At 50.7% G+C, this 27719-nt stretch overlaps 2 protein-coding genes across 3 annotated transcripts in view; both read right to left on the reverse strand.

Annotated features, from left to right (window-relative positions):
* LOC134522142 (uncharacterized) overlaps window positions 1-19410 on the reverse strand; it is a 31310-nt gene extending 11900 nt beyond the window's left edge. Inside the window, exons 1-2 of the mRNA XM_063349455.1 lie at window positions 19406-19410; window positions 18476-18887 (exon numbers count right to left, since the gene is read on the reverse strand). Coding sequence (XP_063205525.1) covers window positions 18476-18887; window positions 19406-19410 — 417 coding nt within the window. The remainder of the gene's footprint in view (window positions 1-18475; window positions 18888-19405) is intronic.
* Window positions 19411-22048: 2638 nt separating this feature from the next.
* The window catches only part of LOC134522031 (organic cation/carnitine transporter 2-like), a 32033-nt gene continuing 26362 nt past the window's right edge, over window positions 22049-27719 (reverse strand). Inside the window, exon 10 of one of the 2 annotated variants that reach the window (XM_063349247.1) lies at window positions 22049-27278. In XM_063349247.1, coding sequence (XP_063205317.1) covers window positions 27260-27278 — 19 coding nt within the window. In that variant the 3' untranslated portion in view covers window positions 22049-27259. Of the gene's footprint in view, window positions 27284-27719 lie in introns of both variants that reach the window. The other variant, XM_063349246.1, reaches the window with a different exon arrangement.

A 27719-nucleotide genomic window follows, 5' to 3' on the forward strand; every position in this document is an offset into this window, starting at 1 on the left:
TGCTCCAAGGCCCATCCAACCTGGCCTTGAACACCTCCAGGTATGGAGCACCCACAACCTTGCTGGGCAACCTGTTCCAGTGCCTCACCACCCTTACAGTGAAGAATTTTCTCCTAATATCCAATTTAAATCTACCCTCCCTCAGTTTGAAACCCTTACCCCTCATCCCATCATTACTCTCCCTGATAGACTCCCTCCCCACCCTTCCTGTGAGCCCCCTTTAGGTACTGGAAGGCTGCAAGATGTGGATGAGGTGTTTGCTTTTGAGGATCGACCAGGAGAGCCTAGTTCTCAGCTGATCCCCCAAAACTTGCTTCCTCGTCCACCTTAACCAGCTGCAAACCCAAAATCTGCTCTTCTTGGATGTACACCACTCAGCCACCAAGCCTCCCCCAAAACCCAGAGCTTTCTAGTTCAATGACCAGTGCATAACAATGGTCTCAGCCCCAGCTCCTCCGCACCGCTGTAACCCCCCAGCACATGCAATCCCCCCCGCGCACCCTTCCCATGCAGAAAAACTAGCCACAACATCACTGGGGTATGAACACTACCATAAGAAATTCACTGTGATGCTACTGGAAACACACTGTGGTTACCAAAAATAAAATAAAAGAAAATAAAATATCAACAAACTGAAATGCAGAAACAGGTGTCAGGGTCTGTGCAGCCCCCAGTGCTTGGGGTAGTTGGTTGATGGATCAAAAATCTCAAGAATTGCCAACCCAGTCACGGCCCCACAGACCTGGGGCACCCACCCTTTACTTCCAGCTTCCTGAGAGACGTGCTGGGCAAAGCTTTGGCCATCGCCGATGATGCCCTTCCAGCTCCAGGTGGCTCGATCTCAATATTCCTTTATAGCATTGAATATTGGCCGCTCGAGCTCCCGGCCCAGGCTCAGCCCCGTCCCCCAGCAGCACCCGCCTGCAAAGGCTGGGCAGGGTGGCAGGAGGGACAGGGCACAGCCAGCAGCTACTGCAGCCCCCAGAAACACCCGAGTCAGCCTCACGCGTGATAAAGCCTTGACTCATACTTTCAGGTTCTTCTGGTTTTGATCAAAACGCATCTGTTGCAAATTCACGCGATGCCACGCTGTCCCATGAAACCCCCCCGCGCAGATTTGCATCATTTGGAGTAAAGCCCATCCTCCTCCCTTATTACCTAATTACCTTAATATGTTTATCACGGCGTTTCTCAGTAGCAAATGCAATTCCTAAGGTCATGTTTTCTAAAAGAGCCCGGATACCCCATGAGGATACAGATGTTGATGAGGATGAGCTAAAGCCATCGCCCACGGCTCTCACAGACGAAGCCCCCCGCGAGCAGGGAGACCTCAGCCCTGCAGTCCTGAAGGCGCAGCAGAAAGCAAAAGACAATTCAAAGACAGTTACACGAGAACAATTAATCAGAAACAGAAAGCAGCACACATCAAGGGAGTTAACCACAGGAGCATGCCTCCAGTGCTACCCGCCAGGATCACAAACACCAGCAGGTGAGCTGGAAAACCAGCGCCTTGCTGGAAGCCTCCACCAGCTTCGTGGCATTCACTCCTTTGTCTGCAGTCCTTTGCCACGTGGGCCTGATCCAGCACACAGACACACGTTCTCCTGCTTTCCCAGCAGGTTTGTTTCTATTTTTCGAGGATGCAAAAGGCTTGTAATCCCTGTGTGTGCCAACGTGCAGCAAAACACTGACTCTGAAGAAACCCCTACCCAGGCACTTCCTACGCTCCTCTGGTGTGTTCAGCATCTGCTCCTGGTAGATATTTCATAGAAGCACAGAATGGTTTGGGTTGGAAGGGACTGTAAAGACCATCCAGTGCCACCCCCTGCCCTGGGCAGGGACACCTCCCACCACACCAGGTTGCTCCAAGCCCCGTCCAACCTGGCCTTGAACCCCTCCAGGGATGGGGCAGCCACAGCTTCTCTGGGCAACCTGGGCCAGGGGCTCACCACCCTCACAGCAAAGAATTCCTTCCTAATCTCTCATCTAAATCTCCCCTCTTTCAGTGTAAAACCGTTCCCCCTCCTCCCATGGCTCCCCTCCCTGATCCAGAGTCCCTCCCCAGCTTTCCTGGAGCCCCTTGAGGGACTGGAAGGGGCTCCAAGGTCTCCCCGGAGCCTTCTCTTCTCCAGGCTGAACCCCCCCAACTCTCTCAACCTGTCCTCCAACAGCTCCCAGAAGTTGCCCAGCCTGTCGCCACTTCTGCAGGCTACCGGGGATGATGGGCAGCAGCTCCTTCTGCGCAACCTGTCAGCGGTGCACATGTATGTCCATATGCCCAACAGCATCCAGCTCCCATTTTCCCCATGCAACACACCATTTATTTCTTAGCTGCCTCAGAATTTCTGTAGGAATAGTGCTTCATCTCAGGAATGCCTGAATATCTAATTATCACCTTAACTGAGGCTTGATTCGTTCTAGCAATTAAATTAAGGCAACAAAGCAAACCCAAGAGTATGGAAGCATCTAGGCCGCCTGAGTGTCTAGCTAAGTAACTCCCAATAATTTCATTCACCTAAATCATGTGAATCAACAAGATAATGAAGGCCATCAGGGAACCGCTCGGTATCAACAGGAAGCGTGATGCGATGCTTAAAGCAGAAGATTAGCCACTATTTGCTCTTCCTCTCTATTCCGCGCTTTCATCATCTATAAAACAGGAATATTGACATTTTTCCTAGCCTGTAGGTGCATATTAAACCACTTCCTTAATGTTTATGGGGCAATCGAAGAGGTTCAGAAGAAAAGAGCTGAAGATGTGAAACCAGAGAAGGTTGGGAGTGACTCCGAAGAGTCGGTGCCAGACAAGCACCAAACCAGGGGCGAGACGTGCTCTGGAAACAGATGAGAGCAGGCAAAAAGCTACGGCTAAGCACCTCAGAAAGCGTCCCCAGTGGAATATCTCTTTTCAAATGTATTACGTTACAAGGCTGTTAGATATATCCAATGGGAAGACTTTAATTTCCCCTCGCTGCCTGCAAGTCGCACTTAACTTCAGCCATTTCTTCCTATCGCTGGAGCCTGGGACAAGAAAAGATGCTCTACGTGGCAGCTGAGAGGCTTATTATGGGGTTAAAATACTAAGACCAAAATAAAGCTAAATTATATAAATAAGTCAAGGAAATACTGGCTGCAACTCAATTCCAAAACCAAAGCACCAGCCAGATTTGTTAAATAGTCATAATTAAATCAAATAGATCTCCATCAGCAACTTACTATGCTGTAGAGCAGGATTTATTTAGCAAGATGGTTCCAATTTTTTATGAGTGCATTTTATAATACCTGGACACCAGAGCAGTTTTCTCTGTACATAGGCCAGCAGTCAAAATTATGACTGTTATTAGGCTGCAATTAGTTGGGTCGGAAGCGCTCTGCCCACTTCACCGCATAAGCATGAGGACGAGCCAAACCTTTCTGTCAATCTGCCTTTTTTTTTTAGCAGAAAACTGAATTTCTGACATAACCGTTTCCTTGCAGCCATTATTTGCTTTCCAAGAAAGCTCCCTTAACGATGTTTTTAATTTTCAGTGGGTTAAATGCTGCTGCAGCTTTCTGTAAGAGAATTAAAATAGGGTGGGGTGGGGTTTTTGCCAGTTTTCTGGCAAACGGGAACGCGTTTGTGCCCCAGTTTGGGATTGTTGCTTTATTTCTCAGACCTGCCCGGCACAGCCCATTAGCCGCCTGCCTCTGCTGCTTCGCCCTGCGTTTTGGGGAGCAATATTTCACACCCTGCTGACTCGAGGTCCGCGCGGCACACGGTAACTGCTTATTTATGGCTCCAGTGGCACCTCCCGCCCCCGTGGGTGTGAAGCGCCCATGGATGCTCCTTGACACAGTGACCCTCATCGCCATGGTTTGGGTTGGTTCCTTCCAACGACGGGATTTACTCCCAGGGTACTCCCTAGAGTTTTTATTCTCTAATTTACTCCCTAATTCCTGCTAAATTCAGGCTCTCCCGTCCCCGTGGCCAGGCGCGTGGAGCAGAGCCACGGTGATGGTGGCAGCGGGGGGTCCTGCCCGCCCGCTGTGGTACCCGCATGCACCGAGCGACTTCTCATTCCCTTATGGCCATCAGCCGGACAGGATTTGATGACACACTTATCAGCAGTAACAATCAGATCATGGCAGCAGTTATCAATGACCCAGCAGCGGTAACCCCAGGTCCATCACCTCGCCCGCCTCCTGCCAGCTCTCCCTGCTTTTACCTTAGATTTCCTTCCAACCAACGTTGAAGCCAACGCAGAATACTGCTTCATCCTTTTTTGTTTCCTTTTTTTTTTTTCTCCTTTTCCTACGCTTCCCTCTGCCGCCCCCCCCCCCCTTTTTTTTTTTTTAAATTTCCTTAGCAGGGTGTTTTTCCCAGGATCACAACAGCAGCAAAGGAAAGCTGCTGCTAACGCGGCCTCGGCCGTCAGGGCTCTCTCCGCATCGCCATGCAATCTCTTCTCAGGAGTGGCAGCACCAAGAGGAAACCAGACACAATCACAGGTATGTGCCCAAATCAAACATGTCAACATTACAAGCCCTAACAAACAAAAAACTCACGTGGAAGCTCCAGTTCTTCCTGCTCAAGGCCATAATACAGTCGTGTTCTTGGGCTCACCTTCATCGGGCTCAAAATAGCTTGAAAGTCCCCAGATCCCTGCAGTCACTGCCAGCGCCCAGCAGCACCAGCCCAGCTCCCGCGGTGGGACCGTAGGGCACGTGGGGAAGGCAAAACTCATCTCAGGGCACGCACAGGGTCAGAAACACGGCTGCAAGGTCTGCAAGGTCAGCCAGCCTTGAGTGAACTGAGAAGGTGACCCGGCAAGCCTGGCTCCGCTTCTCCAGCTGCCTCCGTTGGGATGGAGACCTGGATGCTCCAAGTCCAGCCCAAATGCCCATCCCAAATGCCCTCTAAGGGAAAGCAGGGCATGAGGAGAGGGGGCACGGGGTGTTACCAAAGACAGGCCTCTGTTTTGTTTCTAAAATAATTGTTTCTTACTAACCTTCTTCCTGTGTGAGAAAATAGCTAATTACTGACCTTCTTACTGTGTAGAAATAGTTATTCGCTGAGCTGATGTTACAGATAGCGATAATGAGGAGACAACCAGAAGCAGTTAATCACCAAGGATGGAATAACAAGAACTAGTTAATCACTCCAAGGTTCTTCTATACGCCAAGTATGTACTCCTATACCAATTAGGACAGAGTTATGGCTACTTCAAAGACCATCCTTATTAAGTTGGCAAACTTACAGCAAACATTTACTGTCCTGAGATGACTCAATACCTTAAAAGGATAACGTGAGGAAGGGTCTCCTTACCCAAACGACCACCGAGACACTCACGCTTGCACAGAAGTGTTTTGCAGACGCAGCAAAACTTGATACGCATGGGCAACAAGACTATTCGGTCATCTAATGAATATGTAAGCCTAGGTGGAGTTATGTATTAGGTAGGCGGAATAATGAGAATATTTTGTGTACAAATAACGGGCGAATATCCCCAGAAAGGTGTGCTAGATTTGTGGGGTTTCTCCCTAGCACCCAACTTCAAATAAAGCAGTATCTTCTCTCTAAATTACTTTTGGTTTCGAGGGCTTTTATTTCAGGTAACAAGGGCAATGGTCCACCCTCTGCCTGGACTTGAGGGAGACCCAAGACCAGGACTCCCACAGCCCAGAGCGTACAGCCACCAGCAGCTACAGACACGACTCCCAGTCCAAAAGCTTATCCATACTCCAGCTGCATCTCTTAAATAAAAAAAACAGTCTCAGCCACCAGGGATATTTTTTTTCTTTTTCCTACCACGGCAAAAAAACAGAGGTTTTCAAGCAAGTTTGCCAATTATAATAGAGAAAACTTGTATCATTAAACACTCACACAGACTTTTTTGTCCCTTATTTCGTGTATGCTCTTGGTTCTAAACAAAGGATAACAGACAAGATAAGTTAGGGAGGAAGATGTACTTCAACAAATAAATACACTTTTTAATTTTTTTTTCTAAAACCGTCTCGATTCTGTTTATACTGGCTAGCAGACAGCATCCTCTATTCTTCTCCAACATCCCAAACAAAACCCGAGCTAATGACGTGATTCCCGTAATCAAGGTCACGGGCCTGGTTTTGCTGGAGCATGCAGCTGGATGTTATACCCAGGGCGGAACCCAAAACTTCATTTAAAATGGGCCAAGTATCAAAAACTTAAATAATTTGCTTAGCAGGAGGAAAAGCACTTAGGGAATGCTTTTTGCTCAGAAGAAAGGAGGAGAGCTGGAAAGCTCCCAGGTCCTGTTGAGGATCCTTCTTCCATCCAGTGGACGCTGCAGGGTGAGCTGTGATGCTGCTAAAGGCAACGGCAAAGCCCCTTTCCACTGGGGTGAAACTGGGATTTTGCTCCGTCTCCTTTGGGCTACACCCAATGAGGGGGGAGGGTGGTTCGGAGAGAGAAAGGCTGGCTCACTACGCAAACATGATGTCAAAAAATAAAGCCATTTCCCAGCTGAGAAACTCACCTGGGGGATCAGAGCCTTGAAATAGCAGCAGTGACTCTGCCCTCGCAAACAGCGGCCGCTCCCTGCACGCGCCGCACACGAGGGATGCACGGGGCGGCAGACGGGCAATTTCCCTCTAAATAAGGAAATCACCACACGAGGAAGACTTGCAGACTGGGTTGTTGACACAAGAAAACCTGCCTTAGCTCTTAAGTCCATAGTTTGCTCAACGGAGAAGAAAACAAATCAGATTTGAAGCCAACAGTGCCGGTGACAAGGCGGGGAGAGCTCGGGGTGTGGATGGCGGGAGTGCGGTACCCGGGGATTTGCGCCGTGGCTGGTGGAAAACGTGTGACCGCGAGTCCATCCCTCCTCTCCTGCCAGCCTGGCTGACCGTGCCACTGCATGTGCCAGCTGGAGAGGGATGCCCGGGGCTGGCAGGAGCTCTCGGAAGGAGAGAGGGGAACGGCTGTTCTGCGGGTGATTCCAGCTTCAAGTGTTTGTGAAACGCTGTATCTTGGCACCAGACAGAGGTGGCTGGTGTTTCTCGAGGTGAGCTTGCATGAATCATACAAGGAAATACAACCATATTAACCATACATACAACTGTATACGACTGGCAAAGCTGAAACGAGTGCGGAGAAGGCAGCGTTTTCAAAGATGGGTATTCTTCTGCGCCTAGACCTATATTGGGGTGTGGGAGCGCTGTGGGACATGTCCACCCTGAGCTCTCTGCAGAAGACCACGGAGGCACCAGAGAGCTCATTACCTCTGATGAGCAAGGCTGCAGACGTTTAGATGATGAGTGTGCTGCTGCTGACTCTCTCCAAGGCAAGAGGGAAGGGACTCTTGCTCTGCTCTCCCCAATAGACTTTGGTCATGAGGAATAACAGACCATTTGAGTCATTGCCACTGATCCATCATTCAGGAGAAAAAAAAACAGCTTTCTTTTCCTTGCTGTATTGCAGCAGCAAAGATAAGCGGGGGGGGGGGGGGGGGAAAGCCACAGGGAATCCCACACGAGTTTCTTACAGTGCTCCGTACTTCAGCTATCGGAACTAATAAAAGCAGTTACAGCTGCGGGGCACGTACTCACACAGCTAGATATGAAGTAGCACAGTTGCTGCAAGGAAACACCTCGGCAGCACTATTAGAACAGGCTGCCCTTTGCTTTCAGACCAGCTTCTGGTCTTCCATTAATCCAGCCGGAGGGGCAGGAGCATCCCCTGAAGCAGCTCCCATAGTCCGTCCCTCCATGAGGCCGGCTGCGGGTGCTACCTGTGCCCACCACGCTTCCTGCACAGCACCAGCCACTTTTATTCACGCTATATTTGATATAAATCAAAGCTCATTTAGAGACAGCTCTTCCAGAGCACCTTTGTGTGCTGAGGGACCTCCCGTATTCATGCTCGTTATCGCCGGCCTGTCACACACTACATTTTTATTAACCACAATACTTGTTCAGAGGAAGATGATGCAACGGCTGCGTGGGAAGTGTCAGCTCTTTTGTACAATGCTGTTTATTGTTTCAGAAAAGAGACTCTCAGAATGGAACGGACGCTGCCATGTTTACTGACCTCCTCAAGAAGGCTTCTGGCCATGCCTTTTTTGTCCTAAGAGGGAGGCGAAAATATCAGGATGCAGAAATCAGTGCGTGCCGGCGAAGGGGCGAAATCAAGCAGCGCCATCCCTGACCCGGGGTCCCCCCGCACTGCAGCTGCTTGGCCTCCTCCCAGGGGCTGAACTCCAAGGGTTGAGCGGATAAGATGATCCTTTTTCTCTATCTAATCGCTCCCCTGGTGCGATAATTATCTCGGCATGAACACACGCTGGCTCCTCCTCGCGCAGTTCAACACCCTGGTGGGCGCAGCGGCCTCGGTGCTGCCGGGCTGTGGGAGACGGTCCATCCTCCGTCCTACACTGCTGACAAGGAGCGGAGGTGGCATTGCCCTCCCCAGGGCAAATAACACATGTGGAATTAAAACACCTGCCTGCTGTCTTTTATGCAGCTTGCAGTCACCCTTCTCTCCTCAGGGGCACAAAATCAGCTTGGCTTCATCAGTTCCAGCCACCTCCATCATCACCAACCTCACCGGAGCCCGCTGCATCCAGACATACTACAGCATACATCGACAGAGGAAGGATTTAAACCACAACGTAATACATTGATAAACACAGATGTAGGTGATAAGCAATAACTTCTGAATGTGTCAGAATAACTTTCTGAATTGAAAGCAGGTGGGTATGATAATGAATCATCAGAAGCAAAGTTGTTATTATTATTAAACAAGAAGGCAGGGCTGGACCTGGAGTCCCTGCCCCTGGCAGATGGGTTGGAACAAGGTGATCTTTAATGTCCCTTCCAATACAAGCCATTCTAGGATTCTATGATTCTATAAGCCCCTTCCTTGGCGGCAGAGCCTGGCATGGCGAGCACCGAGCAGAAAGCAGTGGCCACAGTGGCCACATTGGCAGGCGAAGCAGAGCTGCTCCGTGCCATGCCGCTGCTCCGGTGACATTAAATAGAGCCAGCAATGTAACCTTTCCACTCTACAGCCTGCCTGGGAGCCATTAGCTTTTATTGCCCTCTGGAAATCTTTAACTCTATATCCAAAAGCCTGTTGAAGGCAGGAGCAGGATAAATGGAGATTGATAAACCTCAATTTTCTCCAGATTAAAACTAAATTCAGTTTTCAGACTTCTAGTGTATTCTCACTCTCAAAAGTGGAATTGTGTGGATGCCCTTCACCTAGCAGCTGCTTAATAATCCCTTATATATGCAAAAATCACAATTAGCATAAGGAGACACAGGGAGCCAGCTGCAGGTGCAGGTTGCCTGCAGGACCTGCCGGCAGCCACTGCGGGACGTGGGCTCCTGCGACAAACGTTCACAGAATCACAGAATGGTTCAGGTTGGAAGGGATCTTAGAGATCACCTAGTTCCAACCCCCTGCCCTGGGCAGGGACACCTCCCACTAGATTCCTGCAGCCCCTCGCTGGGCTTCGGTCCAGACATGCAAGGATGGCTACGGCCAAATTAATTAAGGCATAAATGACATCACATTAAAACCGATTCCACGCTTCTAGAAAGCAACATCAGGCCAGTTCAGTGCTTCCCATCAGTGGGCATCACCTGCATCAATAACGACCCCCGGGTAATTAGGGGGCTGTCCAAGCCCACGCGCTGGCGGCTGGCAGGACCACGGCGCCTGTCCCCCGGCCTGGGCAGTCCCCCAGCATCACGGCTCAGCAGGATACGGGCAGGGGGAAACCCAGGACCCGTGCAATCTTTCATTTCCAAGGCTCACAGCCCACGTTCCCCAGGAAGGAACACGCCATTTTTCAAGCCTACAGAAACGCTGCGGGACACGGGGGTTACCGTATTCCGGTAATCCTGCAGGCAAGTGCTTCAGGCGGACAGAATACAACTAATGCTTTTCAACGGTTATCATGGGAACGCCAGCAAAAAAAAAGTAGAGGTTTAAAGTTGGACACCTCCGGATTTCCCCGTTCTGCACCTTCCACCACCAGACGAGGCAAAGGCAAAAGCTGTTTCATCTGTGGAGCCAAGAGCAGCCAAAGCTGCTGCGTGGCACCGCGGCGACAGCAGACACCTCTGATTCACACCACGCTGCCTGGTGAGAATCTGGTATTTGTGGCGATCCCTTTCCTGTAAAAGAGCGGCAGAACTGGTTTTGCAGCCCTTGGCTGGTGCTAACTCGCTGATGGAAAACAAAGTGCTTGTAAGGGAGAGTGAGCAAGCAAGTCAGTTTTATTCAGCTTAATCACTGGGTTAATTACTTGTACACCAGATGAACACCATCTAAGTTGTATAACTAGTGTAAAACCTCCTCAAGTAGGGTTCACTTCAAACAAGAGGCTCTCACCCATGAAACCATAGCCTTCCCTCCAGCAGCAGGGGACATCCATGCTCCTGACTGCTGGCAGAGGTAAAGAAAAGAGAAGAACCTGCCCTGAGGCTTTTTACCAGAACAACTGAGGTCAACAAGTCACACAAGGTGACTCCAGGGACACGTCTCAGCTGGGAGAGACTTATTTGGGCTCTTAAACTTAGCAGCACAAGGAGAAGTTACGGGTGTGTTTTGCTAAGATAAATGCAAAGGCTCTATACGGCAAAGGGGACTGATCCAAACTCCCCCAAAGTCACTGAGCACTTTTACCAGCAGCTTAATCTCCCCTCAGGCGAGGAAATCCCCCATTCCCCGCAGATTTGCCTCTCACAGCAAAGGAAACAACTCTGAGCATTGTGATGAACAAAGGTATGGGCTCCTGATGGGGGAAAAGCAAAACAGGATCCATATTGGGGGTTTACTGGGACATTGCACAGAGAAAACCCTAAAGCAAATCGGCACAGACCCTGCACTGCTGCAGATGTCTCGGCTCTTTCCCCAGCGCACAGACTCCTCCGTGGCCACGTGAGAACGGCTGCACTGGAGGAGGAATGGATTATATATCGGTGGATTTGCGGGGATTGACGGGATCCTTAGCAGAGTAATTTAATATGCTCATGAACGCAACTTCTATGCAGCAGAACATTGACTGGGCAGCAAGATGGTGGTTACAGGAGTTCTGCGTCATGATGAATCCATCTTGCAGCGGCGGCTGAATGGTATCTCTGTGAATGGAGCTTCCTTTTGTGGCCTCAGACACCAACCCCGCGGGAGGGGATGGCAGAGGACAAGCCCACAGAGGCAGGGATGGCTCCACTCCGATGGACCTCTGCAACCACTGCCTTGGCAGCCAGGGCCTGGCCAGTAACAGCAGAGTAACGAACTGGAGTCATTTTTATTAATCCACTGCAGAATGACTGCACGGTGAGCGTATCTGAGCTAGGGAGGGAAGAACTTCCTCATCCCTTCCTCAACCACAGCGTGCCAGCGAGGGCAAACAGCACTTGACATCTCCTTTGCCTGTTTCTTCAATCAAATCCACCTGGATTTTCTCCACCAGATCTGGCCCATTGCTGCAAACCCCTCTGCTCCATCTCTCTTCTACAAATCATAGGATCCTAGAGTGGTTAGAGTTGAAAGGGACCTTAAAGATCAACTTGTTCCACCCCCTGCCCTGGGCAGGGACACCTCCCACCACACCAGGTTGCTCCAAGCCCCGTCCAACCTGGCCTTGAACACCTCCAGGGATGGAGCAGCCACAGCTTCTCTGGGCACCCTGGGCCAGGGGCTCACCACCCTCACAGCAAACAATTTCTTCCCGAGATTTCATCTAAATCTCCCCTCTTTCATTTTAAAACAGTTCCCCCTCCTCCCATGGCTCCCCTCCCTGCTCCAGAGTCCCTCCCCAGCTTTCCTGGAGCCCCTTTGGGGACTGGAAGGGGCTCCAAGGTCTCCCCGGAGCCTTCTCTTCTCCAGGCTGAACCCCCCCAACTCTCTCAGCCTGTCCTCACAGCAGAGGGGCTCCAGCCCTCCCAGCATCTCCAGGGCCTCCTCTGGCCCCGCTCCAACAGCTCCGTGTCCTTCCTGTGCTGAGGATGCCAAAGCTGCCTGTAGTACTCCAGGTGCGGTCTCACAAGAGTGGAGCAGAAGGGTAGAATCCCCTCCCTCAACCCACTGATCACACTTCTTCTGATGCAGCCCAGGATGCGGGTGGCTAAACCCCCTTCCAGGTCTCCTCCCGTCTCCAGAGCTCTGCCTACATTCAGCATCCAGTGATTCCCCCGCAACGCTCTGTAGCAGCTATATTGAAAAGCCTGGAGCATTTTTTAAAAAAAATTACTGTATTTGCTTTTTTTTCTTTTTAAGCTATTGTAGCTGCGCTGGCTCCAGCATGGGGCTGTGTTTGGCAGATGTCCATGGCTGCTGCGGAGCGATAAGCGTGGCTGCCACAGCAGCTCGCCTTCCCCCACAGCAGCTCGCAATGAGACAGGAAGGGGTGGGATGGGTGTCAGCTCGAGAACAAGCTGTGACAAACACGAGGCAGGAGACCGAAACTCCCGAGATGCTGAAAGGGCGACCGCAGACCTCCTGGCCCACGAGGGAAAAGGAGCCCTGCAGAGCTGCCCGGCACGCGTTATGGGTCCCAGATCCAAACCCAGTTGTGTTTGCCGTGCCTTTCTACACCTTTCTCTCCAGCCATGCTGCAGCCGATGTAAAAGCTCTCTACTGTCATGCCGTAGACCTCAACTTGACCTCCAGCCCTGGAGATGAGCTCAACGTGGGGGTGAAGCCAAGGGTTTCCGTGCAAGGGTCCCAGGACAACAAGGAGATGTGGCTCCCACACCGCAGCTTAAAGCCAGTGCTGGAACCTGACTTTGGCTTCCAGAGGGAAAAAATGGGCTGAAACAAAATGAAACCATGCCCAGACTTTCCAAACTGGGGCTGGCAGCTGGAGGCCCCAAGGGCGAGAAGGCCATTGTGGGCACACGCTTGGCAGGGGCTGAGGGAGGACAGCAGAGACTCCCTCGCGCCGGCCAGACAGCGTGACTACTGTGTACAGCAATTACTGGGATTAAATTAGAACAGAGAAATGTTCTGCTGAGGAATAGTGATGACTACAAGCTGCGCTCCTAGCAGGCGAGAGAAAAGAAGATGAGGAAAATCAAGTGCAGAGAAGGGCAAAAAGACGGGCAGTAAACCACAGGCTCTTCCAAGTGCTCGAGGCAAAGCTCTGTCACAGGATTTTGATCACAAACAGGTAAAACTGAAGTCAGTACATTCATTTCTTCCTGACAGCTCTGACAGGACCAGCAGCTCTCTGCCCTCATCCCGAGATCTTCCTCTAAGACCTGTCAGAGCTGCTGATCTTCTCCCAGGACCCCTCAGATCTGGAGGCTCTTCAGTGTGTCCAAGTCCCCCAAAGGCAACAAGTGTCGGGGTCTCCTCACTGACCTCCTCCCTCAAACCCTTCCTTCAGATGCAGATGTGGAGGCTACTCTGAAGAATCAGACGACGGTGGGTGTCTCCAAGGTCTGAGACCACATGGACTGCATGACCACGGGCGCTCCTTGGTTGCCCTTTGAGCATCTTCCAGTCTCTCTGCCTCCTCACCCACATGCTTGTGCCCCCCTCACACCCTGCCCAGGCAGACGATAGCTGCTGCTCCCCTCGGTATTTCTGCATGAGCCATCAGCACCCGCAAAGAGAGCCCGAGACTGCCAGGCCCCTCATCTCTGGGGAAAACGGGCTCTGTGTCTGCTCTGCAGCTGTTTTAACCCACACCTCGCTCCAGGCACTCGGAGACTCCTTCCCATGGGAGCTGGCTCCGGTAATCACGCCACCGGGGGAAGGAGAGAGAAGGCAGGAGGGAAGGGCGCGCTGCACTTGGTTCACATTGCTTTTTGAGCTTTGCTGATCTCGACTGCAGCTGTTTCTCATTCCTGCGGACAGATGACCGTGTTTGCCATCGGGGCAGCGTAAGAGAAGCATCACGGAGGTGGAAACTCGTGTCTTGAGTGGATGTTCTCCACTGCCCTGGCCGGGAGGGATGGCAGCCCAGAGGCCGGGACACCAGGGCAGCCCCTGGCAGCCACCGGCAAACCCCAGGATGTGCAGTAACTTGCAGAGACGCTGCAGGGGAAGGTGACCCCAGCAGAAAGATGGAGCCCAGCAAGCGATGCAGGGACCCGCACTGCTGCCCAGGACCACCCCAGGGCTCCCACCCTGCCTGCCAGGACCTGCCGCGGGGCAGCTCCTCCAGCCGGCACCCAGGGCCACCCGCGCTTCTCGTGGGTGCCACTGCCCTCTGCAGTCCCCAGAGGAACACGCAGCTCACACCCACGCAGCCGGGACGTCCCTCCGGCGTCCTCCTCTCCTTCCAGCCTCACCTCACACTCGTTTCCCTAAGAAGTCCCAGCCCAGAAGATAATTAACCTGAAGAAATGCATTTACCCACAGTGGGACCATTGGACGCGGCGCTGGGGGGAAGCAAAGTCCCTGACCCCCCACCCCATGCATCGCCCCCACTGGGAACTCCCCACCCCAGCAGCGGTTCCCGCAGAAGGTGCCAAGGAATGGCCGAAAGCCCCAGCAGAGAGCTCACTACCCGCACCAATCCCTCCACCCCTGTCTTTTGCAGGAAAACTTCCCTCTTCCAGCCAGAGCCGAGAATGCAGCGAAACCCACCCCATGCATGCAAGAGCAGAGCTGTGACCACGCGCTGCCTTTGGTCACTTAGTTTGGGACATGACTGGCTCAACATGGATGTCTCCGTCTACACAAGCTGCTTTAGGCTGGGTTTAGAGTCAGTAGAGACTCAGCGGAGTGTAACACACACGGCTGGAGCTGAAAGCGGACGTGGGAGCAGTCGAGGTGAGGAGGTGGAGAGCTGCACCAGGAGGGAACACGCTGCGGAGGGACAACAGCTTTGGCAACTCATGCGAAGGTCCTTCTTGAAGCTTTCTGGACCGCTGAGACCTAGCTGGGTCCGATCAGGGCAGGACAGAGGGCTGCGCGGTGACAGCGCAGAGGGAGCCGGCACATCTTCAGCCACCTGTGGAGATGCATGGCTCCAGAGGCAGGGAACCATCATCAGGACACCTCCAGCATCCCTCCGGCTGGCTGCTCAGGGAGGGGACAGTGGCTGGGAGCTCCCAGGGAGCCGCAGGGGATGGTGCTGGGTTCTCCCTTTTTCCAGGCATTGGGATCATGAGGTCTCAGCATCTCCTGGGCTCCCCGAGGCTTTGGGGAATGTGGCATTAGGCTGCTGCCCACCAGCCTTGCCCCGTCCTGCCCCGGCTCTGCCATGGGGGACACTGCCCCTGCACAATTCCTGCTCCTTCTGCCCAGGGCTGGTGGGCCCTCTGCAAACGAAACCCAATCCCTCCCACCAGCACATTCCCGCTCCGCAGAGCAGGGCTCCGCACACTTGGCAAGCCTCACGGCTTTCTCCTCATCCTTCTGCTGCAAAGACACAATCCCTGCGGTGCAGCTGAGAGCGAGGACCATCCTCGGGAGCACCCCTCTGAACCCCCACGCTGCACGGGGAGACCAGAAGTCCCCAGGAAGTCCGCTAGCTGCGGGGGACCGGTGTTGGAGGTGTCCTGGGAAGCCTGGCAGGCTGCCAGCCAGGATGGACCTTGCTCTGAGCACGGTGGCCATGCTGGTGTGCGAGCAGCTAGGGTTTGGGAATAAACATTTCTGCTTTGAAGGAAGGCTTTTCGTAGTAAGCCAGTCAGATTATTACATCTAAAATCTACACCTTCATGCAAAAAGTGGAAATTAGAGCCTCTTGGTCTGTGTGTGTATGGGCACAAGCGCTGAGCAGCGTTTGCTTTGTAGCAGCAAGTTAATCGAAAAAGCCGTCTGGTCTGCGGCTTGTTTGCGAAACGGAAAGCAGAAGATAAGAAAGGGCATGGGTGCCAAGGGCGCTGGCACCACCAGCTGCTTTCTCCATGGCTGGAACAGGGACTAACACCGCCCCCGGCGCCCCCGCCACTGCACCCGCCACCCCCACCCCCAGCCCTGCATCCCCCGCGCAGTTTTAAAAGCTCTGAGAATATTGCTGTTATAAACACGATACAGGTAAGAAAGACGGTGAAGCTGGGCTGATTCCTGGGGGAGAAGTGGAAGAAGGATGTTCCCTGCCAGAACTGGAGATTCACACATCCACCACCGCCCCCCGATCCCAGCGCAGAGCCCTCAGGTCCCAGTACCATGCACTGGTGCCAATAATCAAGACCCGATAAGCTGAACAAGAGCGCGTGGGCCAAATTCATCCAAACTTTAGCTCTGTCAAAGCTTGTACAGTTTTACCAGCGATGAATTTGTATCTTTAGGTACAGAATCTTGAGTGCTCTGGGAGCAATGTCTCGATGGAGAAACACCACCACAACATCACAAACTCAGACTCCGAACACTGAAATCCCCCAACTCGCATCGTTACAAGACACTCAGGAACACAAACGTGTCTCTGCTGTCGCTCAGCCATTCCCTGCCACAGATGAAAGGTGCAGATGAACGGTGCTCACTTGCTGTACACTGTTTCTCCACGCTGCTGTGGAGCCCGGCATTCTCTACGTGCTGGTAAAACCCTGATCTGAGGACAGATCGCATCGTCTCACCAGCTCCACCGAGGTGCCCATTGCCAGAATATTCATTGCGTGATGCCAGGGCTTGGCCTCACAGTCTCATTTCTTATGCCGAGACAGAGCAGTGACAATAACGCTGCCATTTTAGTGACTGACCTAAACCACATAATTTTCACATGACATTGACAGGCACTTTACATACACAAAGCTCAGCTCTCTCTCAGCTCCGTGGCTGCTCCGAGAACTCGGCACTTCCAAAGAGCGACTCCCCGGCTGCTGCTCCTGCTGCACTGTCACCACCAATCACGCTGGGACAGCGGGTCAGGCTCGGGAGACATACGCCGCCTCCAGCTGCAGCTCCCTCCATCCCCCCTCCTGGGCATCACAGACATGCCAGGGACAGGGATGTCGGAGCAACCTTAACTCTACCACTGCCTGGAGCGTGCCCGTGACCCCGCTGTGGCTGTGTCAGTGCCAGCACGGTACCTGGGGCCAAGCACGTACCTGAGGTCAGCACACGCACTTGGTTTAAAAATAAGCCCCTGTGAGCACACGGTGACAGCCAGCGGTGGGAATGGTGGCTGAACACAGACTGCCTCTCCAAACACGGGAATGGGATTTTCTCCCCATTTCTGCTTGCCCCCACCGCCCTTTGCCGGGGCAGCAGAAGGATGCTACTTGCTCTTCATTAAGCTACAGCTGGGTGGGGGGAAAGGCAGGTCCTGCGCACAGCTGAGGAGGTGCTGAGGGCTCTGTTCTCAAGGGGAGAGCAGGCAGAGATCACAGCTCCTGCTGGAGGAACAGACTGCATTTCGTCTGCCAAAGGAAAGGGTGAAGCCTGGGGCGCTCGGCTCCCGCAGCGGCTGCCTGCACGGGGACCCTGTCCCCAGGGGTCTCCATCCTCAGCAGCTCTTGGTCCAGTCTTGTCCAGCCCCAGCCTCACCCCCTTGTCCCAGCCCCCAGATCACACAGTTCCACTGCTCTCCTCTAAATCCACGTCTATTTTTCATCCTTTTCAGGTTCCTGACCTTGACCTATTCTTCCTGCTGTGGCACCACCAGCAGCTGTGTGTGCCACAGCTACAATTAATAAACTTGACCTGACATAGAACAGATAGAAATTAAGCTTTTATTTTATTATGATGTCTTTAAATCAGCTTATATTTAGGCAACAGATCTTCACAAAATCCGTTCTCCCTTCCCAAATGCAAATTCCCTACTGGGAGCTGCTGGGCGGGCAGCGCTGCTCCAAGGAAAGGTCACCAGAACTATGGCCAGCTGAGAGACAAAGGTCAAGCCTTGGAATAAAATAAATAACCACAAAAATGAAAGCCAAGCTGAGGCGGACATCCAGGACAGAACATTTTCAGCTCAAGCAACTACAGTTATCAGAGTTCTAAGCAACTGGGAACTCGAAAACAGGAACTTGCCGTGGGATAAACCGAACCACCGGAGCGAGGGGCAGCAGTGCCCGGCTCCTCAACAGCCTGTGGGAACCTGCCGTCTCTGAGAGCACACGCACCAAAGAAAATTCCCAAATTATAATTGAAAAGTCAGCCTTTCAGAAGTGCCAGCTCCAGCAGGAGCTCCCAGCAGCCGGACAATCCGGCCCTTGGGGTGCAGGGGGACCACCGGGAGCAGACGGACGGAGGCGGCGGGGACGGGGGAAGCTTTATCACTGTCTTATTTGCCAAATACGCAATTATTTCACCCAAATTCGCACCTGCCCACAGCAGAGAAGAGCACCGAGGAGCCAAGAAGGGAACCGGAGGCAGCAGCTCCCCTCCATCCCCGGCAGCGAACCCTCCCCCGCCCCGGCACCCAGCCCCTGCGCGGAGGTACCTGTACATCCACATGCGCTGCCTCCCGCCGGGCTCAGCCCCGCTCCCCGGCCGCACGCAGCCCCTTCCCGGAGCATCCCGACCCTCCATTCCCCACCCCCGGCTCCCCCCTCCCTGGAGCCCGCGGAGGATGCCCGGGGACCGGCGAGAGCAGGCGCTTACCTCCAGCTGCCGCGGGGCGAGCGGGGATGCTCCGGCGGGGGAGGATGCTCCGGGGTGGGTACCCCGGGGGGGATGCTCCGGCCAGGGATGCTCCAGGCGGGGTGCTCCGGAGGGGTTGCTCCGGCCGGGGATGCTCCCGGGGTGATGCCCCGGGGGGGATGCGGTGCCGGCCGAACGCCCGCCGCCCCCGGCCCCGCTCCGCAGTGACACCGCGCTTCGCTTTCGCTTTCCCTTTCCCTGCAAAGAAGGGGCGGCCCCGGCTGCCGGCCGCCCCCGGGAAGGGGCTTGAGGCGGGTCGGGGGGGGCGCTCGGCTCTCGCACCCCCAGGGGCTGGGCTGGGGGAGCCCGGGGGGATGAGGAACCTGAGCCGGGGCCAAGGGTACCCAAGGTCAGTGGGCAAAGCGACTCCTCGCTCACATATTACACGAATTTATTTCTTCCCGAGCTGCCTAAATGCGATGATTCCCGTGACTCGCAGCACAGCGGGTAAAGAGGGACGTTAGCTCTCCACCAAAGAGCCCAGAGTCCCCCCAGGTGTGACAGAGCTGGCCCCCACCAGGTGATTTCCCGCGTGGGGCTTGAAGCAGAGGTGACTTCCTTCAAGGGAAAGCAGTCCCGTACCAAAAGAGAGCTCCTTCTGACCAGCCCCTCTCTGCAATCATAAGCAGGAGCTGTATGGACACTGGTAGCTTGGAAAAAGCTCTCAGAGCCACAAGATTTCTGATGGCTGAGGACAATTAACAAATAAGTCAAAAGGAAATTAAGTTGGTTCACCCCAGGGTCAAAGAACGCTCCAGGTGGTCGCAATTAAAACGCCTCGAGAAGCCTCAATTCCAGCAGGGAGTCAATAGAGAAAGAGCTTCCCCCCAGCAACACGGCCATGGGGAGAAGAGCTGGGGCTCTCACCAGCAATTAGCAATAACCACGCACCTCATCAGCTGCTCGGCTTTAGCCCTCCTGCACGGCTGCAGCTCCAGGAGGGAACCTGCTGCTACAGGGAACGCACACTTAATGACTGCATGATATATAGCTATTTTCTTCAGGAATTTAATCAGTTGCCTGGTTTTCTTGGGTAATTTCCTGCTCATTGCTCTTATTATTTACCTTGCCTCAAAGTGAAGCTACTAGAGGAGCTAGCAGCAGGTACAACTGCAGGGCAACAGAGCTGGTGAGGGGTCTGGAGCACAAGTCCTGTGAGGAGCGGCTGAGGGAGCTGGGGGTGTTCAGCCTGGAGAAAAGGAGGCCGAGGGGAGACCTTCTCGCTCTCTACAACTCCCTGAAAGGAGCGGGTAGCCGCGAGGGTCGGTCTCTTCTCCCAAGGAACAGGCGACAGGACAAGAGGGGAGGTTTAGGATGGATATTAGGAAAAATTTTTACACCGAAAGGGTTGTCAAGCATTGGAACAGGCTGCCCAGGGAAGGGGTTGAGGCACCATCCCTGCCGGGTAGATGTGGTGCTTAGAGATACCGCTTAGTGATGGTTTTTGTCGGAGTTAGGTTGATGGTTGGACTCGGTATCTGAAAGGTCCCTTCCAGCCTAGGCAATTCTATGATTATTATGCAGGTGGAAAAACTGAGCTGTGGGAAATAAGAACTTCCCAAGGAACCAGCCCTGGAGCCCCCAGTCCTGATCCAGCGTCCCATGGACTGCACAGCATTCCAAGAAATGCTTAAGTGACCTGGGAATCCCAGGCACTGCTGCAAAGGTGACTTGCTACCCCAAATTCTAGCTGCTGGGGAGGCTTCCTGCAAAACTTCAGTTATCTGAATCATATTTGAAATGTGGTTCATGGGAACCAGTCGCCCAGGCTGCTACTTGCCTTGGCAATACCGGGAGATGCCGCCTCGGGGCTGGGTTTGGTCCTGGCCCTTGTGCCTTGGAAAGGTTCAGATCCAGACCCAAGATCTGTTCCTGGCTGCCAAAAGATCTCCTGGTGACACCTGGTGCACGGCTCAGGTCTCTGCATCTCTACAAGGCTGTTTTAACCTATATCCTTGACAGAATTGAAGGGGAAAATAGAGATCTTGGGAGCAATCGTTTAGATTGCTAGATGCAGAAAGTGTATTTTATGATGTATTCATAAAACCCTCAAAAAACTTGTAGTCCTGCTTTACTTGAGTCACGGTTCTAGACTTCTCCAAATATTCAAGGGTAAAGCACCCTATTCCCTCCGCTATCGCCGGTTCTCAGGACAGTGTCTTCCTACCATGGGAGAGACACAGGGCCATGAACACGCATCTCATCGTACGGAGATGCTCGTGCCCCCTCTGAAATAAAAGCCAGATCCCTTCTACGGCGTAGGAGGTTTGTCTCAAAGACATGCGTTTCTCACCACGCCCCAGGATTTCTGCACCACTTCATTTGTTTTAAAGAAAACAAAACCGAAAATAAACCAGCCCACAACCAAGCTTTCACATATCGTCGCGGGGGGGAATGTCACCCCTGTGCCCGTCAGAGAGGGGGATGCCCACCCTCACCCCCAGCCTCCATGGTCCTTCCAGACAAGGGGGGCGTTTCTTGAAAGCCAACTGGGAACCAGCTCTCCAGGGGCCCTCCCACTGGATAAAGGCTTCTTCTCCCCTTCTGCTGGCCTCATCTCCACCCCTCCCTGAAGGATTGAAACGAGCAATTTACGGCCAGCAGGGGTTTATTTGTAGACAGCCACGTATTTAGGTCTGTAAACATCTTAAGCAAATTCCTGGTGCCCCATCATCTCACTTTCACACTTCCTCACCGTTTTACTGAATTTTTTTAAAAGGAAGAAATGACCCAAAGATAGTTTGTAGAGGTTGGTCCGAACTCAGAGGAGCTATTTCTTTCACAAGATGAGCAAAGATTTTTACAGATAAACCAGACCCACGTGTCCCACGTACAAGATGGGCCAAACGCTAACGACTGAGTAAGAAAAAGCAGGCAGAGTCCCAAAATTGTTAAACCTCCCGGTATATCAAACTCAGCCGGCCTTGCCAGCGGTACTTCTGCTTACCTAGAAGCACACAGCTGAACACAGCACGTGTTGGGGAACACCCAAAAAACCCCAGAGACTGAATCTAGGGGCTATGTTTGCGTGGCTCCTTGTCTCGGGCCAAATGAAAACTCCCGTACAGTTTTACACCAAACACTTAAGTAGCACCTCAGAGAAACTCCTTACAATTTTTCAACAACCTGCCATTTCTAAATAAATGTTGAATTACTGGTTCACTGCCTTGCTGACATTTGGAAAATGCTCCAGGAGAACAGGACCCACACGAAGACCTTTCGGCAGATCATTCTCCGCAGGGAGGAGGGGAAGTCAGTGTCCCCGCTGTGGCTCCAGCACCCACCTCCCCGTCACCTCGTTCACAGGCAGCAGCCACAGGCAGCGCTCAAGTCAGGAAGACCAAGCTTGGAACAAGTATTTAAAAAAAAAAATATGAAAAAAAGTCATTATATATAACACAAAATTAATCAAGGTAAAGCCTACAAGTTCATAAAATACAAAGCAGCTCTGTTATAAAAAAAAAAAACCCTTAAAACACGAAGATATAAAAAAAAAAATTAGAATACTTCATTTTAAAGGTAATTCAGATATGATTTTATTCTGAATTTTACAAATAACAAGCATTTTTCTATAAAAAAACTAGGGTAAGAATCAATTCAGTTAGAGTTAGGAATATTTACATTCTTAGAAGAAACTTCTATATCTTTCGATATACAAGGCTGTGGCTGTTACTAGTTTAAGGTACCCCCAAAGGCATTTGTAAGTAAGGCATTATGGTGCACGAGCCGATTTGATGCTTTGAGAAAACCGTTCACAACTGCCAAGACTGAGGTTCTATTCTACAAATACTGAAACACAAGTTTCTCCGCAGAGACAGTCCCATCAGGTTCCTCACATCCACGTGCCCCTGGAGAGCGTTAAAAGAAGAGCCCTCTGGGTGAGGCTGTAAAACGGAGCCGGCTGTAAAGCAGAGATGGGTAGAACCCACGTTAATCTCCAATTCCATCAGATCAGCAATACAGTGTTAGCATCCTTCTACCTCAAAATGAAAATCCTCTGAACAAACCAGTATTTTTACAATGTAGTTGGGTGCACAGTGACAATGTTCAGTAACCTCTCACCGGCAGCACACCACAGGCAGTTTTCTGTAGAACTATGAAGGGGTTGTGCAATTAAAAGAATATAATTAAGCATTCAAAACCCAATCCTTGCTTGATTTACTGCAGTCCAATTCCCTGGGCAATGCACCACCTCCCCACGTGTCCTTCTTCCAAACGGTAACTTGGAAACGGGGGAGGAGGGGTTCACACCTCCTAACAAAAATAGCATCAGAAATCATCCAAAGTTTCCCGTTTCCGAAAGATGAAATACTAAATGGTGCTCACATGAGCGTTACATTCACCGCCAGGGGAGTCAAACAGAGAATCTTAACGGATACAGACTGTGGAGCGTGAATATCACAAGAAATTATGTTGCCTTTTGAGTCAACGGCATTTCCACTGGCAAGCAAAGAAACTGAAGTCACGGGATTAGGCAACATGGCCAAGGTGACGAAAGGAGCCGGTCTGAGAGCTGGAAGGCAGACATGGTGCTGAGGGACGTGGTTTGGTGGTGGACTTGGCAGTGCAACGTTAACAGTTGGATTTGATCGTAAAGGTCTTTTCCAGCCTAAGGGATTCTGCGATTCCATGTTGGCATGTCACCCTGTGTTATGCTGCTGTGCAGCAGGACCGGCACTGACTCTCTGATCTTCCGCTGCAAACAGACCACTATGTAACTTACATTTTTGAGACATGTTTCACCCACCCCCGCAGAGCTGTTGTGTGAGTGTTGTGAAATGAGTCACGGTCCACGTGGGAGATTCTTCTCTTGGCCTCATGGTGAGTGAGGGATGCACGGGAGAGCCTTGAGTCCCACCTCACATACAGATTATCCCTTCTTTAAAGGGTTGATAGTTTTTAGTACCAGTATTTTAATGCACCTAAATACCAGTCTTGCCTAGCGTGCTGGCTTGTGGTGAAGGACCTGCTCTGCTGTGCTCTGGGAAAGCCAGGGCTTTTCATAGAATCACAGAATTGTCTTGGTTGGAAGGGACCTTTCAGACCATCAAGTCCAACCATCAACCTACCACTGACAAAAACCATCACTAACCCATGTCCCTCAGCACCACGTCTGCCCGACTTTTAAATACCTCCAGGGATGGTGCCTCAAACCCTTCCCTGGGCAGCCTGTTCCAATGCTTGACAACCCTTTCAGGGAAGGAATTTTTCCTAATATCCATCCTAAACCTCCCCTGGCACAACTTGAGGCCGTTTCCTCTTGTCCCATCGCCTGTTCCTTGGGAGAAGAGACCGACCCCCCTGGCTACACCCTCCTTTCAGGCAGTTGTAGAGAGCGAGAAGGTCTCCCCTCGGCCTCCTTTTCTCCAGGCTGAACACCCCCAGCTCCCTCAGTCGCTCCTCACAAGACTTGTGCCCCAGACCCCTCGCCAGCTCCGTTGCCCTTCTCTGGACACGCTCCAGCACCTCAAGGTCTTTCCTGTTGTGAGGGGCCCAAACCTGGACACAGCACTCGAGGTGGGGCCTCCCCAGAGCCCAGTACAGGGGGACGGTCACTGCCCTGGTCCTGCTGGCCACACTTTTGCTGACACAGGCCGGGATGCTGGTGGGCACCTTGGCACACTGCTGGCTTGTATTCAGCCGTCTGTCGACCAACATCCCCAGCTCCTTTTCCGCTGGGCAGCTTTCCAGCCACTCTTCCCCAAGCATGTCTATTAATTAATTAAACAAACATGTCTATTAATGAAACCATATGTCACTTAGGAGCTGGTCACATCTGAAAATGTGACGCTCGGCAGGCACCTCCCAAAGCCGGTGCTTGGTTCTGCAGGTCTATCTGCAGCCACGCTTCGTACTGCCAACCCGACCTCTAGGACGGGCCAACAACTGGATCAGGTCCTTTTATCTACAGCGTATCTGCACAGATCACATCACCTACCCATATTAAAATATTCCCCCAATTTCTTTTGGAAATACCTGTTAGCTGGATTCTGCCTACCCACTAGAACAAGCTCCTTGTTTTAGAGACAAACTTGCAAATACAAAATAACTCAGGATGCTATATTAAATATATTCTACATTTCTGAGTCATACTTTTTGTTTTTTAAAAAAAAATGAGAAAGGACAAAAAAAAAAAGTATTTTTTTGACACAAAAGATTGCCATTATGTTTTGCAGTATGTCATAACCAGGAAGTTCCCCAATTTGTCTGGATTAACAAAAAAAAACCAACAAAAAACCAAAAAAACCCACAAAAACCTTTAGTAAATATTAGACTATTTAAACATTCAAGAACAAAAGTCTCACTGTCAAGGCACATACCTGGATAAAACAGTGGATAAGAAGTTACAGCTAAATCAGACGTTAATAGGACTCTGCACTTCAGGACAGGAATTTCCATACTAGATCATGTATCAGGCAAGCACGTATCTTACATTTCAGGATATTTTCTGAAACAGTTTACAGGAAGAGACTTATGGGACACAGTTGTTTACATTGGCAAACGCATTACAAGGAAGCTGCAGTTAAATGTGTTTTGTCTCAGATTCCTGCGGTTATCAGATAATTCTTCTGCAACACACAGAATAAAAGCTGCTTCTAAGTGTTCCAGTTCCTAGAAATAAGGTTTACAAAGAAAAATGTCTGCAACAAGTCTCAGAACATATTCTAAATGAATATTTCAAAAAAAGTGATAAGCCTGACAAATTCTATCATGTCTTTTGGGCAGGGAAGACTGGCTGTTACATGCACTCTCCTGACACATATTTGCTCATGTCAAGGCTGTTATAAGATGTGCAGCGAGGCTTGCAAAATCCAGATTCTCATTTTTTGCACTGGCTTCAAATCACATGCTGCATTTTAAACCTGCCTGCCAACGCCCCGTCAACCCATCAAACAGGAGTGACACCGAACCTGCCCAAACGTTGGGATTTTTCTTCTTAGAAGAGCTGATGGTATGAGAAAACTATGTTTCTGGGTATCATTCTCTGAGCCGGTAACACTGGCTAACTTCCTGCTGCATCCACAAATTAAAATACTAAACGAGTAGGTAAGACAATGCAGGGAAAGCAGAGCAAACCGTAAAGCTCAAGACACTGGTAGGAAGAGTTTAAAAAAAAACCCAAAACACCACAAAACCCAAACAAAACATTATAGTCTATGCAGGTTTTTTTAATTTCTAGTTTTTAAGAGGAGCTGCGCACACACCAGCACATCAGTCCCTCTACTGCAGCCGGTTCCCATGGCCAGAATCCGGGGTATCGCTTAACAAAAGACTAGAATCAGCCGACGCTACCTATTTAAATACTGTCGGAAAAAGCCACAGCAGAGAGTAAGGCCCCTAAGCTTTGGCTACAAAGGTTTAGGTTCTGTTTATTAGGTCTCTACAAGATAGAACAAAACACAAACAGGTGCCACAAGACAAATCTTTCGCCACTCACATCTGTCAAAGTATAAGCAGAATAGCACAAGCGAGACTTGCTGTAGGCATATACTGTATATATTTAAAGAAACACAGGTAATGCCAAGGGTGCTTCCACAGCCCAAGGAACAATTTCTTGGCAGATTGTCAACAAGATTATTATTATTATTTTTTTTTAAGCAATTTGAAAACAATTCAGCGATATATGAGTTAAGTGAAATAACAGACCTCACAGAGATCGTACAGTTGGCACTTGAGAATGGAGAGCCAGAGGTCAGAGATGTATTCTGAATTCTGTTCTCAGGACATTCCACCATGAGGTCAATGCACTGGCATAGATTAACACAAAAATTTATCTCTAAATACATTAATTGTGTGCGTGTATATGTGCACGTGTGTGAAAAGCGCAGAACAAAGACCGGAGAATTGTTTCCATCATTCAAATGGCACAGAAGACATTAAAATGATTCAGACGTAAAACTTCCACCACACATCGAAAGAGAAGAACCCCAAATTAACACCGCTCCCTCCACACACAGATGAAACCTTTTGCATCATTTAAAATAAATACAGTGCAGGGTCAGATGTAAACAGCTTCACCACATGGGTACAGTTGAAAACCAGCATTGGAACCAAGTGAATTTTACGAGCAAAACTTCAGTGCTACAAATCCTTTGTGCAAGACAGCCCTACGTTGAGTTAAAACACAGCAAGTCAGAATTAATTCTCAAAATCTTCCTTTGCATCTTTCTGAATTTGGTAACAAATTCAGCATGTGCAAAGTCATTTGAGTAAGATCACAGGGAGGCACGTTCTCATAACCTTTGCTCTAATAAATAAGTTTCCTGCCCAGAGACAGAAGTCAAGGAATCAAAACCAATTAGCAGCTTTTTCTGGCAATTTTTGCTTGTTGATGTCCATTAGCTCTGGAGAAGGTTCACTGAGAAATCCAGGCTCCCTGCCAGCCCTTCAACTCATTTTCAAGTATCTTTCAGCTGAACTATACACTTAAAATTACAAAGGATTGATCAGATACTGTTCCATGTTACTGCATTAAAACAACTGGAGCTGAAAAATCTCATTAAAGGCTATACAGTATTTATCTTCATATAAAAAGAGAATGTACAGAACACAGTGTTTAAATTAATAAATAAGGTTAAAATTACAGGAAACAAAGTGTTGCCACTAGCCCTTTCTAGAACGAATTTTAGAAGAAAAGTCCATTTAACTTTCAGTCCGCCAGGAAGTACACAGGAGTTCCATCAAAAAGCTGTGCTTTTAAAAATCTCCGGATTTTCTTCTTCCTCCTTGGAATCCCTTGTGCTACTAGATGCAGGCCTGTATTCTAATCTGGGTCAAAAAAAAGAAAAAAAGAAAAGAAAGAAAAAAGAAAATAACTTAAAAAATAGATGAGAGAACAGAGGAAAAAGAAAACATCTTGGGTCGTCTGAGCCCTACTTGACATTACAGCTTCCTAATTTGAATATCCCGATGACTTCCGTGGACACGTCCCTTTCTTACACCAGGTGTGTGGTTATGTGCCATCTTCAATCAGAGCCACGGCAAAGGGTCGAACGCTCTCAATGCCCTTTTACGCCAGTTGAACTAAATTGCAAGAGTTCAGCCCTTCACCTTGCCTTATATGACTTTCAGAACCTAGAAAGATAGATTATAACCTACAGAGTGTCCCTATGCATTTACCAAGCAAGACGCTTTTACAAATGCATTCCTCGTATCTACTTCTATTCAGTCCTCAGAGTCAAATGATAAATTCGGAGCCGAGAGA

This window comes from Chroicocephalus ridibundus, chromosome 11, assembly GCF_963924245.1.
Source record: "Chroicocephalus ridibundus chromosome 11, bChrRid1.1, whole genome shotgun sequence".
Classification (NCBI taxonomy): domain Eukaryota; kingdom Metazoa; phylum Chordata; class Aves; order Charadriiformes; family Laridae; genus Chroicocephalus; species Chroicocephalus ridibundus.